At 47.6% G+C, this 17,854-nt stretch overlaps 1 protein-coding gene across 2 annotated transcripts in view; it reads left to right on the top strand.

Annotated features, from left to right (window-relative positions):
• Positions 1–17,854, top strand: part of PRELID3A (PRELI domain containing 3A) — a 45,698-nt gene that overhangs the window by 17,482 nt on the left and 10,362 nt on the right. Inside the window, exons 1-6 of one of the 2 annotated variants that reach the window (XM_040264595.1) lie at positions 692–772; positions 13,151–13,319; positions 13,899–13,988; positions 15,041–15,111; positions 15,195–15,297; positions 16,517–16,805. In XM_040264595.1, the coding sequence (XP_040120529.1) occupies positions 741–772; positions 13,151–13,319; positions 13,899–13,988; positions 15,041–15,111; positions 15,195–15,297; positions 16,517–16,570 (519 nt within the window). In that variant the 5' untranslated portion in view covers positions 692–740 and the 3' untranslated portion in view covers positions 16,571–16,805. Of the gene's footprint in view, positions 1–691; positions 773–13,150; positions 13,320–13,898; positions 13,989–15,040; positions 15,112–15,194; positions 15,298–16,516; positions 16,806–17,854 lie in introns of those variants that run through there. The other variant, XM_040264597.1, reaches the window with a different exon arrangement.

The following is a 17,854-nucleotide window of genomic DNA, read 5'->3' as shown; positions in this document are numbered from 1 at the left end:
TTAAAGGCCAAATAGGCCTTTAGCTAGTTGAACAACCTAGGAATGTTTTCTTCTCAGGGATCTGGATAACAAAGGAGTTATCCTTTTGAAATGTCAGCCTACGTTCCAGGGAGCACCAGGCTTCCAATTGCAACCCCACCTTCTATGGGAACGAGAAATGTATCTCTCCTTTGGGTGAAGACAAGTAGCGAACCCAAGGGGCCACTCCAGTGGCCGGGTGAATTTAGGATGTGCTCTGACAAGTAGTGCTGTCAGTTCTCATACTTGAGAGCAGGTCGTGAGGGTCTCAGCAACGTGGCTACATAAAGGGTTGGATTTCTGGGGTCTTCAAATCCCGAGGCGGAGGGGCTGTGAGGAGTCTCACGTTCTGATTTAAGGCCTTTGTACAACTTCTGCTTCCTTCCTCCTCCACTCGGTGGAGAGGCTTGTCGGGCTGGCAGGACACAGTTACGCATCCTTTCCCACTATGGGAACCTGCCTGGCTGGAAGGGGCTGTCGGAGAATCTGGACCATCTGACCTATAGGAATGAACCCTGCCCACATCCGGAAGGTGGCGCTCGGCGCCCACCACCCACACGGCTGCCGTCTGCTCCCCTCGGCGGAGCCACGGGACTGCTGCTCACGTGATGTGCGGGCTCAGCGCCGAGTGCCGCCCCGCCCACCGCGTGCTCACGCTCCGCCCCCGAACCGATTGGAGCATCCCGGGGCCTGGAGCATCCCTGGCTGCGCTCTGCGGTGCGATGAGGGTCTGGAGCTCAGAGCACGTGTTCGGGTGAGCAGGCTGAGGCCACAGTGGGTCCAGACCTGCCTGGGCCTGACCTGCGGCCTCGAGGAGGGCGGGCTCTGTTACTCTCTGCACCACGGGGTGGGCAGTGATGCGCTCCAAGGCCCGGGGTGAGGGGACGGCATCCTCGGCTCCGCAGGCCTGGTCTCACCTTGCGCGGGGCCATCACTGGGGCGAGGGCGGGACCCGCTGTGCAGCTAACCACCGGTTCCAGAGGGAGCCAGCCTGGGCACGTGGGGCTCTGTGGCCACGAACGCAGGTGGGCATGGAAAGCCTCCAGCTGCTTACAAGTGTTCTCCTAACCTAGGCGGTATCGTCTCTTGTCTACTTCATCTGTGACACTCTGAGCTCATTCTTTCATTGTTTTTTAAAGTAACAGATTTTTAAATTCTCTGCTCCCACTTAAAATAGCATTTCTATTTTTTAATTTAAAAAAGTACTTTGTCCTTTCCGTGTAAAATTATAATTAAAATTTATCAATGGGTTTAAAACCTCTGAAATTATTTTAATGAAATCTTTAGACTTGATGGGCTTCAATTTTAGTGTTGATTTTTGTACAGCCTGCAGCCTTTCTCAACTGGATTCCATTCCCAGACTGACTCCAGAGATTTTCTCAGTTCTCCCAAGGATGGGGCATGCCAGCACCCTCTGGATGCAAAGGGGTACAAGTTAAGTCCCTGGGAATGATGGATACCCAGGCTGTGCAGCTCAGGCCAGAACTGCCCTACAAATTCAGGAGATTTTGGTTGATAAACAGAAGTGATTTGTCAGGTCTGAAAAGTCACTGTTGATAATATTCACCCATTTAAATCATACAATTCAAATCATACAAATCAATCAAATCAGAGACTTGTAGTAAATTTACATAGTTGTACAACATCTCTGTAGTCTAGAGCATTTCCTCATACTACAAAGACCCCCCTCATGCCCATCTGCAGTCACACTCCAGTCTCCTTCTCAGGCAGATTAGTATCTGCTTGTGTTTCTATGAATTTGCCTTTTCTGGATGTTTCTCATAAATGCAGTCATATACCACATGGTCTTTTGTGTCTTGCTGCTTTTATTTAGCTTCATTGTTGTGGGAGCCTCCATTCCTGCTTCAGTCCTCACCTCATTGGTTTTATGTCCTAGCACATAGTTTTTACTCATTGAGGGACTGAGGAATATCACAGGGACCAGGTGCCCTTTGAAATGAGGGCTACTGTCCACCAGAGGAATTCCTGTCAATCCACGAGCTGCTGTGGAAGGCATGGATCTCCTGTCACTGATTTGTGAATTTAAAAGCCAAGTGCCTTGATGAAAATTGACAAATGTAAAAGATAGCTGAGAGGAGGCCACACAGATGCCAGGGTGGGTCATGAGATGTTGTGTGGCAGGTGGCACTGCACCTGCAGGATGGTGCAGAGTTGGAAACCTGGCTTTCTAGCTGAGCTTACTGTAGACTTTCCCCTTGCTTAGTCCCTTGAAATGCCTGATTTTTTTCCTTTGAGGATTACATACTTTTTTTTTTTCTTTTTTACACTTGTTCTCTTTTTATATGTTTGTTGACTATTTGATTGGATATATTAAAATTTACTCTTGAAAGGCCAAAAATAATCAGGCACAAAGACTTAAAATTTTTTAAATTGAAATACAGTTGATTTACAATGTTGTATTAGTTTTGGGGTTTTGTTTTTTGTGGTCGCACTGGGGATCTTAGTTCTCTGACCAGGGATCGAATCTGCACTCCCTGAAATGAAAGTGCAGAGTCTTAACCACTGGACTGCAGTGTGTGTGTGTGTTTGTGTGCTGTTTTAGATTCTTTTCCTTTATAGGTTATTACAAGATACTGAATATAGCTCCCTATGCTTATACAGGTCCGTGTTATTTATTTTATATATATTAGTGTGTATATTTTAATCCCAGACTTCTAATTTAATCCCCTTCTCCTCCTTGGTAATCATAAATTTGTTTTCTATGTCTGTGAGTGTGTTTCTTTTTGTAAGTAAGTTTGTTTGTATCATTTTTTTTCCCCAGAGTACACATATAGACAATATCCTATGATATTTGTCTTGGCCTGACTTACTTCACTTGATATAATAATCTCTTAAGTTCATCCATGTTGCCGCAAATGACAGTACTTCATCCTTTTTTATGGCTGAATAGTATTACATCATGTGTATTCTTTATCTGTTCCTCTGTAGATGGACATTTGGGTTGCTTCCATATCTTGGCTATTGTAAATAGGGCTGCTGTGGACATTGGGGTGCACGTATCTTTTATTTATTTTTTTTGCACGTATCTTTTAGAATTATAGTTTTCTCCAGATATATGCCCAGGAGTGGGATTGCAAGATCATATGGTAGCTTTTGAGAAACCTCCATACTGTTCTCCATAGTGGCTGTATCACTTTACATTTCTGTTTTCTTCATACCCTCTCCAGCATTTGTTATTTATAGACTTTTAATGATGGCCATTCTGACCAGTGTGAAGTGGTACCTTATTGTTGTTTTGATTTGCATTTCTCTAATAATTAGCAATGTTGAACATCGTTTCATGTGCTTACTGGCCATTTGTATATCTTCTTTTTAAAGTTTTTTAAAATTAATTTTTTGGGGGTATAGTTGCTGCCCTCTGTATGTTGTCTTTGGAGGTAAAATGTCTACTTAGGTCTTCTGCCCCTCCCCCCTTTTCTGTATTCAGCTGTTGGTATATTTTGAAAATTAACCAGTTGCATCATTTGCAAAATTTTCTCCCATTCTCTAGGTTGTCCTTTCATTTATGGTTTCCTTTGCTGAGGTGCAAAAAATTTTGATTTTGTCAAGTTTTCCTCCAGTGTTCATGCACAGAAGAAACCCTAAGAATGGAGATCACACAGAGCTGAGAGCAGTGTAAACCCGAAGTAGTGGAGAGCTCTTTGGTTTAAAGTAGCTAAAATAGCAGTGGAAAACACAGGACTGAAATAAAAACATACAGAAAGGGGCACTTAAAAATTAACAAGCTTATAATTGCGGGTTTATAAATCCCATCTTCACAGTATTGACTGAGGTTTCAGGTGGACCTATAACAAAATCTTTACTGGCACAACCAGTATGAGCAGATTTCTAACAGAGTTAAGGCTGTATTCTGTGTGGATTCTAGCCAACCCCAGGACTTTTAATGATGGCTGTCTAGTAGGCAGTGTCATTTCAGGGAAGCGGGTTTGGAGGAGAGGCTGCCCTAAAGCAGGCTTGCTCTCTGGCTGGGAGTAGGGAAAGGCCCCCCACCCTTTTTAAATAAGAGAAATGAGGCTCTGCAGCAGGAGCTGCAGTGCCCAGTGTCTGCTATCCCCACCCCATTGTTGTTCCCTCCTTGCTCCCACATGCAGTCTCAGTTATGAACCCACTGGGCAGCTTCCTGAAGGTCCGCTTGACCTGTCTGTGTTTACTCTTAAACAGAATGGACTATTGTTCATTGTCTTAAAATAGAAATGACTGACACCATCTTGTACAGTGCTTTTCAGTTTCCTTTTCTTCGCAACAGTGTGTTCCTGAGATCTGTGTGTGTATCTGTTTGAGATCTGTGCATTTATGTATATACATACACCATTTATCCTTTCTCTCATTGAAGGGGCATAATTTCTCCCTTATTAAAAATCATGCTGTGGTGACCACTTCTGTATCTATTTGTGATTCATGTAATCGAGGGCTTAATTAGGCCAGAGTCCTCAAACTGTTCATCATCAGGACCTCTTTAAACTCTTAGAAAATATTCAGTTCAGTTCAGTCGCTCAGTCGTGTCCTACTCTTTGCGACCCCATGAATCTCAGCACGCCAGGCCTCCCTGTCCATCACCATCTCCCGGAGTTTACCCAAATTCATGTCCATCGAGTTGGTAATGCCATCCAGCTATCTCATCCTCTGTCATCCCCTTCTCCTCCTGCCCCCAATCCCTCCCACAATCAGGGTCTTTCCCAATGAGTCAACTCTTTGCATGAGGTGGCCAAAGTATTGGAGTTTCATCTTCAGCATCAGTCCTTCCAATGAACGCCCAGGACTGATTTCCTTTAGGATGGACTGGTTGGATCTCCTTGCAGTCCAGGGGACTCTCAAGAGTCTTCTCCAACACCACAGTTCAAAAGCATCAATTCTTTGGTGCTCAGCTTTCTTCACAGTCCACCTCTCACATCCATACATGACCAATGGAAAAACCATAGCCTTGACTAGACGGACCTTTGTTGGCAAAGTAATGTCTCTGCTTTTGAATATGCTGTCTAGATTGGTCATAACTTTCTTTCCAAGGAGTAAGCGTCTTTTAATTTCATGGCTGCAATCACCATCTGCAGTGATTTTGGAGCACCAAAAAATAGTCTTCCACTGTTTCCCCATCTATTTCCCATGAAGTGATGGGACCGGTTGCCATGATCTTCATTTTCTGAATGTTGAGCTTTAGGCCAACTTTTTCACTCTCCACTTTCACTTTCATCAAGAGGCTTTTGAGTTCCTCTTCACTTTCTGCCATAAGGGTGGTGTCATCTGCATATCTGAGGTGATTGATATTTCTGCCGGCAATCTTGATTCCAGTTTGTGTTTCTTCCAGTCCAGCGTTTCTCATGATGTACTCTGCATATAAGTTAAATAAGCAGGGTGACAGTATACAGCGCTGACGTACTCCTTTTCCTATTTGGAACCAGTCTGTTGTTCCATGTCCAGTTCTAACTCTTGCTTCCTGACCTGCATACAGATTTCTCAAGAGGCAGGTCAGGTGGTCTGGTATTCCCCTCTCTCAGAATTTTCCACAGTTTATTGTGATCCACACAGTCAAAGGCTTTGGCATAGTCAATAAAGCAGAAATAGATGTTTTTCTGGAACTCTCTTGCTTTTCCATGATCCAGTGGATGTTGGCAATTTGATCTCTGGTTTCTCTGCCTTTTCTAAAACCAGCTTGAACATCAGGAAGTTCACGGTTCATGTATTGCTGAAGCCTGGCTTGGAGAATTTTGAGCCTTACTTTACTAGCATGTGAGATGAGTGCAATTGTGTGGTAGTTTGAGCATGCTTTGGCATTGCCTTTCTTTGGGATTGGAATGAAAACTGACCTTTTCCAGTCCTGTGGCCACTGCTGAGTTTTCCAAATTTGCTGGCATCTTGACTGCAGCACTTTCACAGCATCATCTTTCAGGATTTGAAACAGCTCAACTGGAATGCCATCATCTCCACTAGCTTTGTTCGTAGCGATGCTTTCCAAGGCCCACTTGACTTCACATTCCAGGATGTCTGGCTCTAGATTAGTGATCACACCATCATGATTATCTGGGTTGTGAAGATCTTTTTGTACAGTTCTTCTGTGTATTCTTGCCACCTCTTCTTAATATCTTCTGCTTCTGTTCGGTCCATACCATTTCTGTCCTTTATCGAGCCCATCTTTGCATGAAATGTTCCCTTGGTATCTCTGATTTTCTTGAAGAGAAATCTCTAGTCTTTCCCATTCTGTTGTTTTCCTCTATTTCTTTGCATTGATCGCTGAAGGCGGCTTTCTTATCTCTTCTTGCTATTCTCTGGAACTCTGCATTCAGATGCTTATATCTTTCCTTTTCTCCTTAGCTTTTCGCCTCTCTTCTTTCCACAGCTATTTGTAAGGCCTCCCCAGACAGCCATCTTGCTTTTTTGCATTTCTTTTCCATGGGGATGGTCTTGATCCCTGTCTCCTGTACAATGTCACGAACCTCATTCCATAGTTCATCAGGCACTCTATCTATCAGATCTAGGCTCTTAAATCTATTTCTCACTTCAACTGTATAATCATAAGGGATTTGATTTAGGTCATACCTGAATGGTCTAGTGGTTTTCCCTACTTTCTTCAATTTGAGTCTGAATTTGGTAATACGGAGTTCATGAGCTGAGCCACAGTCAGCTCCTGGTCTTGTTTTTGTTGACTGTATAGAGCTTCTCCATCTTTGGCTGCAAAGAATATAATCAATCTGATTTCGGTGTTGACCATCTGGTGATGTCCATGTGTAGAGTCTTCTCTTGTGTTGTTGGAAGAGGGTGTTTGCTTTGACCAGTGCGTTTTCTTGGCAAAACTCTATTAGTCTTTGCCCTGCTTCATTCTGTATTCCAAGGCCAAATTTGCCTGTTACTCCAGGTGTTTCTTGAGTCCTACTTTTGCATTCCAGTCCCCTGTAATGAAAAGGATATCTTTTCTGGGTGTTAGTTCTAAAAGTTCTTGTAGGTCTTCATAGAACCGTTCAACTTCAGCTTCTTCAGCGTTACTGGTTGGGGCATAGACTTGGATCACCGTGATATTGAATGGTTTGCCTTGGAGACTAACAGAGATCATTCTGTCGTTTTTGAGATTGCATCCAAGTACTGCATTTTGGACTCTTTTGTTGACCATGATGGCTACTCCATTTCTTCTGAGGGATTCCTGCCTGCAGTAGTATATATAATGGTCATCTAAGTTAAATTCACCCATTCCAGTCCATTTTAGTTCGCTGATTCCTAGAATGCTGACGTTCACTCTTGCCATCTCTTGTTTGACCACTTCCAATTTGCCTTGATTCATGGACCTGACATTCCAGGTTCCTATGCAATATTGCTCTTTACAGCATCAGACCTTGCTTCTATCACCAGTCACATCCACAGCTGGGTATTGTTTTTGCTTTGGCTCCATCCCTTCATTCTTTCTGGAGTTATTTCTCCACTGATCTCCAGTAGCATATTGGGCACCTACTGACCTGGGGAGTTCCTCTTTTGGTATCCTATCATTTTGCCTTTTCATACTGTTCATGGGGTTCTCAAGGCAAGAATACTGAAGTGGTTTGCCATTCCCTTCTCCAGTGGACCACATTCTGTCAGACCTCTTCACCATGACCCGCCCGTCTTGGGTTGCCCCGCGGGCATGGCTTGGTTTCATTGAGTTAGACAAGGCTGTGTTGTCCTAGTGTGATTAGATTGACTAGTTTTCTGTGAGTATGGTTTCAGTGTGCCTGCCCTCTGATGCCCTCTTGCAACACCTACCATCTTACTTGGGTTTCTCTTACCTTGGGCGTGGGGTATTTCTTCATGGCTGCTCCAGCAAAGCACAGCTGCTGCTCCTTACCTTGGACGAGGGGTATCTCCTTACATCTTCCTTAATAAACACATTACATTAACATAAATAACATTTTTTAAATTTAAAAAACCTGTAGTTTCCAAAACCCTTACAAGTAGTAAGAGTGGCGCTGTTTATTTTTTGCTAATTTCTGTAATGTCAGGCAGCATAGGTACTGACTTGATGCTCCCATCAGCTTCTGCATTCAGAGTTCCAGTCTGTTGTTTTGGCTGAAGTAAATGATTAAAACGCAGCCTCACACACTGTATATGAGTAAAACCTACATGGGAAAGGTAGCAGTATTTCAGAAATCTTTAAAAATAGTCATGGCTCTTCTTTGCTACTACAGCAAAACAAACCATAGTTTCTCAGATTAATTGCAGCAGGAAACCTGACACCACGACTGACCAGAGTAATTGGCCTGTCTGGTACTTTGAATGACTCCTTTTCCCTGTGAATTGTGACATGTTGCACTGGTCACTAGGCTGTGCGGTTACTGGATACAACGTGGGGCAAGCATCTGGTAGTGATGCTAGCTTTCTAAAAGTCCAATTGTCTCTGTGAAGCTCAAACTCTATCTTTGGCAGCAAATGCTGTCAGGTATTTTTCTCTAAGTAACAGGATCACTTCATTGTTCTTTGAGCAGATTCCTGTCCAACACTCATATCTGAATGACTACAGTTTGTGTTCAGTGGTTTAGAGGAGAAGTGATAGCTGGGAAGCACTGGACTAGACCACTGGACTCCCCCCAACCCAGCACCCCCTCCCCATCCCGTAGCCACAGGCGCTTCCAACCACAGTGAGGCCTCCCAGTCCTTCTTGTGCCTTTGCCCAGAGCCAGGGGACCCGGTGTGGGGCCTTACTCTCTTATCAGGGACAGACCCTGGTGCTGGTGGACTTTCTGAGTGCACAGCTCCGCAGTGAGCACCAAACAGCCTGGCCTGGTTGTCACTCCTGGGGAGAGGCCAACGGTTGTGGCCTCACTGGGGCTCCTGCAGCCTCGGCTGGCGTCCTGCAGCGAGGAGGGCAGGCCATCTCAGCAGCGGCCAGGCTCCCAGAGGGGCCCGGGAGCCAGCTTTGTTGTCCTCACTTCAAGAACTGCTGGGCTGCCCAAGATTGCTTGGGCTCCAAGGACTTTTCCTACATCTTTTTTTTTTTTTTTGAGTCATTATGGATGTTTTGAAATTATGCAAAAGAGGAGGCTGGAATAATGAGCACCAGCACCCTCCCCTGGGCTGTGGGAGTCTCATGACTGCTGTTTGATCAGCCCACTGCCCCTTACCGTGGGTTGCTGTAGGCAAGACCTCAGACCTCACCCCACTTCCTCTTTCCTACACTCTGAGCATAGAGCTGCCTTGTTCTTCCTTTTTAGTACCCTGGTGTGGTACCCAGAATTGCCCCCTCCCTGGCTGCTAGCCCAGCCATGTGCCCCCAGCCCTCAGTGCTGCTGCTGATGTGTTCTCAAAATGCATGCGTAGAGGCCTTCCTGGGGCAGCTCCCAGGCCTCTGTATCACTCTGAGCCTTGGCTGGGGACCTTTATCCCAAGGATGAATTTCATCAACCAAAGTCTCCCAGGGGTGGGGCCGGTTCATATATTCACCCGTGGGCCTGGCTTCCTACTTTCACGTTCTCCCAACACTTGATATTTTTGACTCCTCAGCTTTCGCCAATCAAGTGAGTACTGGGCTATTTTTTTTTCTTTTAAAAAAAATGTTTTTATATTTAGCTGTGCTGAGTCTTCATTTTTGTGCTCAGGCTTTATCTAGTTGTGGTAAGCAGGGGCTGCCCTTTGTTGTGATGTACAGGCTTCTCATTGTGGTAGCTTCTCTCGTTGTGGAGCACAGTCTATAGGTACACAGACTCAGTAGTTGTTACTCATGGGCTTGTGGGATCATCCTGGACCTGAGATCCAACTTATGTCCCCTGCAGTGGCAGGCAGATTCTTAACCACTGGACTATAAGGCAAGTCCCTGAGCTGTTTTCTTTAACCAAGAAGTGTGTGATACTAACTTGTATACTTAAACCTTGTAGTTAAAAATGGAATTATTTTTATGAATATTTTAAACACATTGTGCTTAGTTGAAATCATCTGTTAGAAAGATGCAAGGTTTCTATATAAAAGAAACTTTTATGTGAGATTTGCTTGATTACAAATATTTGTCAACTTTCAGATAGTTTCAAGTAATTTTAGAAGACATAGCCTATTCTGCATAATGATTTTTATGGGACCTCTCTGGGAGCTTGACTTACAAAGTGCACATACAGCTTCACTCACTGAGAAAGCTCCCCCTTCTATTCTCATGAGTCTGTGGGTGCTCCCTTCTTCCCCCAAGTGTGGTGCACTGTGGCCCTGATGGTGGTTTCCCAAGAAGAAAGTTTCCCTGTACTCTGCTGAGTGATTGGGACCAGTCTTGTCTCTGCTCCTTCATCCCCTTATGTTGGGTCTGGTGGATGCATTTAGCACAATGACACAATTCCACAGCTTGGAAAAACATTTCTGTGTTAAAGAGCAGGGTGTCTAGACCTGAGTGTGAAGGCCATTGGTGTGACTGAAAGATTGTGGAGTAGGGGCTGGGAGGCCTGACTGTCATCTGCATCCTCTTGCTACCTTTTTTACCTGGGATGAGCCTTTTATGCCAAAGAATGCTCAAACTACTGCACAGTTGCACTCATCTCACACGCTAGTAAAGTAATGCTCAAAATTCTCCAAGCCAGGCTTCAGCAATACGTGAACCGTGAACTTCCAGATGTTCAAGCTGGTTTTAGAAAAGGCAGAGGAACCAGAGATCAAATTGCGAACATCTGCTGGATCATGGAAAAAGCAAGAGAGTTCTAGAAAAACATCTATTTCTGCTTTATTGACTATGCCAAAGCCTTTGACTGTGTGGATCACAACACACTGTGGAAAATTCTGAAAGAGATGGGAATACCAGACCACTTGACCTGCCTCTTGAGAAATCTGTATGCAGGTCAGGAAGCAAGACTTAGAACTGGACATGGAACAACAGACTGGTTCCAAATAGGAAAAGGAGTACATCAAGGCTGTATGTTGTCACCCTGCTTATTTAACTTATATGCAGAGTACATCATGAGAAACGCTGGGCTGGAGGAAGCACAAGCTGGAATCAAGATTGCTGGCAGAACTATCAATCACCTCAGATATGCAGATGACACCACCCTTATGGCAGAAAGTGAAGAACTAAAGAGCCTCTTGATGAAAGTGAAAGAGGAGCGTGAAAAAGTTGGCTTAAAGCTCAACATTCAGAAAACAAAGATCATGGCATCTGGTCCCATCACTTCATGGGAAATAGATGGGGAAACAGTGTCAGACTTTATTTTTTGGTGCTCCAGAATCACTGCAGATGGTGATTGCAGCCATGAAATTAAAAGACGCTTTCTCCTTGGAAGAAAAGTTATGACCAACCTAGACAGCATATTAAAAAGCAGAGACGTTATTTTGCCAACAAAGGTTTGGCATAGTCAGGACTGTGGTTTTTCCAGTAGTCATGTATGGATGTGAGAGTTGGACTATAAAGAAAGCTGAGCACGGAAGAATTGATGCTTTTGAGCTATGGTGTTGGAGAAGACTCTTGAGAGTCCCTTGGACTGCAAAGAGATCCAACCAGTCCATCCTAAAGGAAATCAGTCCTGAATATTCATTGGAAGGACTGATGTTGAACCTGACACTCCAATACTTTGGCCATGTGATGCAAAGAGCTGACTCGTTTGAAAAGACCCTGATACTGGAAAAGATTGAAGGTGGGAGGAGAAGGGGATGACAGAGGATGAGATGGTTGGATGGCATCACCAACTCGATGGACATGAGTTTGAGTAAACTCTGGGAGTTGATGATGGACAGGGAGGCCTGGCGTGCTGCAGTCCATGGGGTCACAAAGAGTCGGACACAACTGAGTGACTGAGCTGAGCCTTTTATGAGGATAAAGTAAATTCATGGTCAATGAATTTGACAAAGTAAATTTCAGGTCAATGACCAATGATAAAGTTGTATTAAAAAAGACATCAAGCATGGAACATTCTTCAATATGTTCATGATCTTTGATGTTTAGTTTAGTAATTCCAATCTATAAATTTATCCTAAGGACAGATAGACATGTTGAAAGGCTGGTGTGCACACATGTTCACTGCTGCCTTCATTTTACAGTAAAGGTTGGACGCAATCAAAATAATCTGCCAGAGGGGACTGGCTATACCACAGGGTGACCTTTTGTGCAGCTAGTTACAGTCTTCTTTCTGAAAATAGCCTTGTGATACAGGAAAGTGCTCATCATCTGTTCCATATAAAAAGCAGGTGATTTGTGCATGCATGGAGCATGACCCCAGTTTAATTTTTAAGTGTGTGCATGTCTGTGTGTGGATGCATGTCTCCAGGTCTTGAGTCTGGATTGTCATCTGGGGAAGGACATGTTGTGGAGACAACTGCCTCTGGGGCCGGATGCTTGCTGGGTACCTCCTGGAGGAACGGTCAGGACAGCAAGGCCTGGGGAATGTCCTCCCTGAGGACCTGACTCTGTGCCCTTTGTGGCCCTACAGCATTTGGCCTCAGCGGGCCTGGAGCCCTGGGAGCAGGGGCAGCTGTGCAGGCTCTGATGGCAGGAAACCAACAGAAACGCTGGTGTCCACCCTTCTCCAGGGCTCAGGACCAGAGGGAGGGGTGGCGTCTGTAGGATAAGCCTTGGGGGTGGCATGGGAACACACACACAGATTTGTCTCCAGATAGTGGAATTGTGGATTTTTGTTTTCCTCATCTTTTTCATTATTTTTCAAAATTCAGACACTTGAATAATCAGAAAAAAATACGTAGCCATTTCAGGTCACATACTGCTTAGAAGTTGGAGCAGTTGCTCTAGACCTCATAGCTAGGCAGGTGTGCCGTCCTGGCTTGCAGCATGAGGCTGCATTGCAGAGGCAGGTGGGTGGTCAGCAAAGGGCCCCTGCAGTCACTGCAGCTGTGTGGGCAGAGGCAGAAATGGGGCCTGGCCTTGTAGCCTGTGGAGCAGCATAGTTAGTGTGTGTGTGTTGAGGTAACTGGCGGTGACAGGTAGGGGATGGGAACATTGTGTCACTGTCCAGAAACCCCATACCAAAGTGTCCTGCCTCCTTAGGCTATGGGGGACTGGCAAAGGAGGGATCCTCAGCTAAGCAGGGCTGGCCCAGCCTGAGCCTGCTCTGCACCCCTGCCTACACCCTGGTTGCTGGAAGGATCAGGGATCCAGGATCTGGAACAAGCTCGAGGATCAGGTTGATCTGACTTTGAACACACTGCCACTCAATGCTGGTGGTTGTGTCTCCTCCAGCCACCCGTGGGACACGGTCATCAAGGCAGCCATGAGGAAGTACCCGAATCCCATGAACCCCTGTGTTGTGGGTGTCGACGTGCTGGAGCGCAGTGTGGATGGCCGGGGCCGGCTTCACAGCCACCGCCTCCTCAGCACCGAGTGGGGGCTGCCCAGCCTCGTGAGAGCGGTGAGCCCCTTGGGAGCCCAGCTACACCAACAGCCTGTCTACACCTGCCAGCCTGCCTGGCACCCATATGTAGGGAGTGTCAACCTTCTCATTTGGGCTTTCTGGGAAGCCTGAGAGATAGTTTGTTCTCTGTGAATTAATTGTTCACTTGAGTGTTCAGCATGTCCACTGACCCACCTGTGGCAGAGAACCCCCTCACAGGAAACCTAAACCCCCACAGCCCCCCTTCCCACCTCTGAATGCCCCATTGCAGCTCCATCACCCTGCCAGATGTGGCCTGAGCCCCAGAGCTGGCTCTGCACAGCGGTGGTCAGTGGGGTGGGGCAGGGGGCTTGGTCCTCAGCTGACTTACCAGCCAGACCTTGGCTTCAGTGCCCCAGGTTCTGCCCCACTTTCGCCTCCATCTCAGTGCCGGTCCCTCCATCCCTGATTTCTGTGTCCGTCTGTCCCACCTGCTGGACAACAGCTGCTGGAGGTGCTGCTGCAGCCCGATTGAAGAAGTTAGTAGCTGATCTGAAGTGACATGCAGTGTTTGAGGGTATGACAGTGTCACCATGCTGGTTCCACTTTGTTTTTCAGATTTTGGGGACCAGTAGGACTTTGACATACATCAGAGAACATTCTGTCGTGGATCCAGTAGAAAAGAAAATGGAGCTCTGCTCCACCAATGTAAGCAATAGCCACAGTGGTGCATAATGTCTTCATTTAATTGTGTTTCCAGCCCACCTTTGGTCTGTGATCTTTTAATAGAAAGGCTGAGTTTGCTTTAGCAGTATCTTGTCTTTTTATTCCAGTGTAAAAACATACTGAAGAACACACATAATGATGTGAACACACCTTTGTAACCAGGGGACAGACTCCTGCCTCCCTATTGCCCCCCGCCCCCTCTCAGCTGCTGCCTTGCCTGCAGCAGCACATGTGTCTCTCAGCAGCCACTGAAACAGCCACTTCCTCCTGCCTTCCTCTCTCCTGTCTCACAATCAGGAACCATTGATATTGGCCTGATGCAATTTCAGAGAGAGTGTTGGGGGAATTGGGTGGGCTGGAGCATGGTTATGCCAGCCCCTTACCCTGTGGGTGGGGTCACTGCAGGTGCAAGCTCCCAGTTGACCCCCTGGACCTTAGTCAACGGCCCCTTCCCTCAGGCCAGGCAGCCCTTCTACAGAGGCAGAGTGAGCTGGGCGGGTATTTGTACATTCGCCATTCCTGACGGTTTATATATTGTTCTCTCTCTACTTAGAAAATTCTACTTCTTCTTTGCAGAAAGCTGAGTTGTCAGTAGAGGGGACTAGTTCTGTCTCAGGAGGAAGGGGAGGAGGAAGGTCGAAGGGAAGGCTTTGGGGAGGACAGGTGATCACCAAGTTGCTGTGTGGCTGTGAGAGTTAGTGATCAGCCTTTCTGCATCTCATGCTCCTCATCTGAAAAACAAAAAGCAGACTACACAGTGTGGTTGAGGATCAAGGAAAGAAAATAAGGTTTATTAAACACAGCGTCTTGCATAAAAACATTGCAAATACAGTGGTGACTGCTCATGAGCCAGGCTCAGTTTTGGGTGGGGTGTGGAGGGAGGGTGGTGTCACCAGAACAGCGGCCAGGATGTGCGGGGGTCGGCGTTCCTTCTGCTCTGGCTCCAGTAAGTGCAGGTGTGGAGTTGTGAGAGTGTGGGCAGTCTGGGAAGAAATGCAAGAGAAGAACCTACAGCCATTGTGTCCTTTTTTAAGATCACACTCACAAACTTGGTGTCAGTGAGTGAGAGGCTGGTGTACACACCCCACCCGGAGGACCCAGGAAAGTAAGTGGACTGAACTCTGGGGCAGGGCAGGGGCTCCCCCTCCAGACTGCTCAGCCTCTCACCTCCAGCGCGCTCTCCTGCAGGACCGTGCTCACCCAGGAAGCTGTCATCACCGTGAAGGGAGTCAGCCTCGGCAGCTATCTGGAGAGTTTAATGGCCAACACGATATCGTCCAACGCAAAGAAGGTACCGCCTCTCACTGTTGGGGGGCTGGTGGCCAAAGGAGTGGGCAACCTACTGAGCGTATGCAGTGGGGAGGGCCCCAGGCCTGTGGGGAACAGAGGCTAGTGAGGCAAGCCACCACTTCCAGCAGCAGCTGAGCTACCTGGGCTCTTAAACAAGACAGACCCACACATCCAGGACAAGTGTGGGCGTGGGCATGCAGGACACTCAAGATTTTTAGCAGTTTTGTATTTAACTGGCATTTTGAGTACCTCTGGCAGGATTTGGGAGGGAGCCTTGTGGAGGGACCTTGGGAGGGATGAGTCCCAGGCTGTGTGGGTGCCAGGGCCCAACTCTTTGCCTGGGCATGCAGTCCCCTCTCTGCCATCCCCCGCTCTCCCTTCCCCTTTGGTTTCTGTCTGCGACCAATGGCACAGCACCTAAGCCTTCCCTTCCTAGTGCATTCAGGTCAGGGCTTGGCTGAGAGCCGTTTATGCTTGCATTTAGGCGCATTTGTCCAGTCATAATACAGAACCAGTCTGCCGTGTTTCTAGAAAAATCCAGATTTGAGGAAGGTTAAGAGTAGCTTAGCTCAGGGTAGTGTCCTCCGCTTCCGACCCAGAGCAGCACTCATCACACTTCGAGCCCAGAGGACAGAGCTGGCACGACTCACTTTGTGTGTCCATGGTCTAGCTTAGGGCAGGCCTGAGTGTTTGCCGAGAAGAACATTCTACGAGGAAGGCAACTCTGAGCAAGGACAGAGTCCCTTAGCCCTTTATGAGAAAAGTCAGGGGAGACTCAGTGAGGCTAAATCCAGGCCTCTCATTTCCTGTGTTTAGGGGCTGCTGTGCTGGAGGCCTGTGGAGAATCATGGCTTCTCCAGCTGTCGTTACCATCCCACAGCACCCCAGACCAGATCAGGGGCGCCCTGGGGCAGCTAGCTACCTGCTGATGGTGAGGGAGACGGAGATGGAGAGGCGGGTTACCCCACACCCGAGGTTCAGGAGCGGAGGTTAGGGGCCACTCACGGAGGGGTCTGAGGGGCCTCAGGAGGTGACAGCAGGGATGGGGTGGGGCTCCATGGAGCTCTGGCTGGGGCTGGAATTCTGTGTGCCGCCTTCCTTGTTTCTGGGCCTGGTGTCTCCTTTGCGTTCACCTGTCCTAAGTAGCTCGCTGTCTGCTGCTGGGTGAGACAGTAGGACGACCTCTGACAGCGCACTGGCTTCTCTCTGTGTTGCTCCAGGGCTGGGCTGCTATTGAGTGGATAATTGAAAATGCGGAATGCGCACTGAGCTAACGAGGCCTGCAGCACCCCCCTCCCCGTGCTTGGCGGTAACTACAGGATTCCTGAACCAGGAGGAAGTGGTGCCCACAGCACCACATGTGGGCTCCCAGCGGTGTGTGCCGCCCGCGTGCTGGGAGGGGTCTGTGGGATGCAGCTCTGTGCGGGCCCTGCCCTGTAGAGAAAGACCGAACTGGTTTCATCCTCTTCCTGGCGCACCAGCTCGTTTTGTGGCAAGATTTGTGTTCAGGTTTGTCATCTCATCTCCAAGGGCAGTTTGGCTTTTCCTGCAAGCGGTTCTCAGCACGCAGTCATGTGTTGTGGGACTGCTGTGTCCTTAGCAGGAGGGTCTCACCAGCAGGTCCAGTGTGGAGGGCTGATCTGAAGGGGATTTTATTGGGAGTAAGACTGGAGTGCCTGCCCATGATGTTGTGCGGATACCTCAGGCCCAGATGTCAGCACTGTGGCCAGTAGGCCGCTCTTCCTGCTGCTGCCAGCCATGTGCCATCACTGGCCCTTCGTTTTTAGTGCTCAAAGTCATTTCCCAGCATCTCTTTGAGCTTCTCAAATACTCTCGTTTTCCTCCCCTGAGCGTCTGGGGTGTCAGGGCAGATTTGACGCTGGCATGGTCAGCAGTCATCTCTGCTTCATAAGGTCAGAGTTCACTGCTCCCTCTGCTGAGAGAATCCTTACTGTCCTACCCTGGAACTCCTCCTACTCGTGGCTTTTCAAGGTCTGGCCCCGCTTCCCACCCTCAGTTGGTCTGTCTGCAGCACATATGCACACTTGGTGCTTCAGTCAGCGGACATGAGCCCTGTGGCTTGGGCTCCTTTAAAGAGCTTCCTGCTTTTTGCCTAAGGCACTGACGCATAGGTTTGCCAGAACCTTCACCTTGAACCCAAGGTCATGACCTTCTTCCTTGAATGCACCACTGAGCTGATCACAAGCAGAGAGCCTACCTGACTGCTGAGCATCCTACTTGTACGTGTGCATGTGTGTTTGGTGTGTGTCTGATGCTGTTGCTTTGAATTGTGGACCCTATCACATTCTCTTGCCTCACAAACTAGAGCTCAACTGCCTCAATCTTTAATGATGCCTCACCAAAAAAGGAAAGAGAAGAGAAAAAGCGAGTCCAGAGCATGGTCCTGGCTGGACTGGGAGAGGTGGGAGCTCCCAGGTCACAGCCATCATCAGGCTGGTCAGCCATGACTTCACAGGACAGGATGCCTGGCCAGTGGCACTGCTCATGGGGCAGACCTGCTGGGAGCAGGGCAGGCTGCCATGCTGCCCACTGCACGT

This window comes from Oryx dammah, unplaced genomic scaffold (genome assembly GCF_014754425.2).
Source record: "Oryx dammah isolate SB20612 unplaced genomic scaffold, SCBI_Odam_1.1 HiC_scaffold_22, whole genome shotgun sequence".
NCBI classification, from domain to species: domain Eukaryota; kingdom Metazoa; phylum Chordata; class Mammalia; order Artiodactyla; family Bovidae; genus Oryx; species Oryx dammah.
Note: the sequence above shows the minus strand (reverse complement) of the source record. Positions and strands in the feature narration are given on the sequence as shown.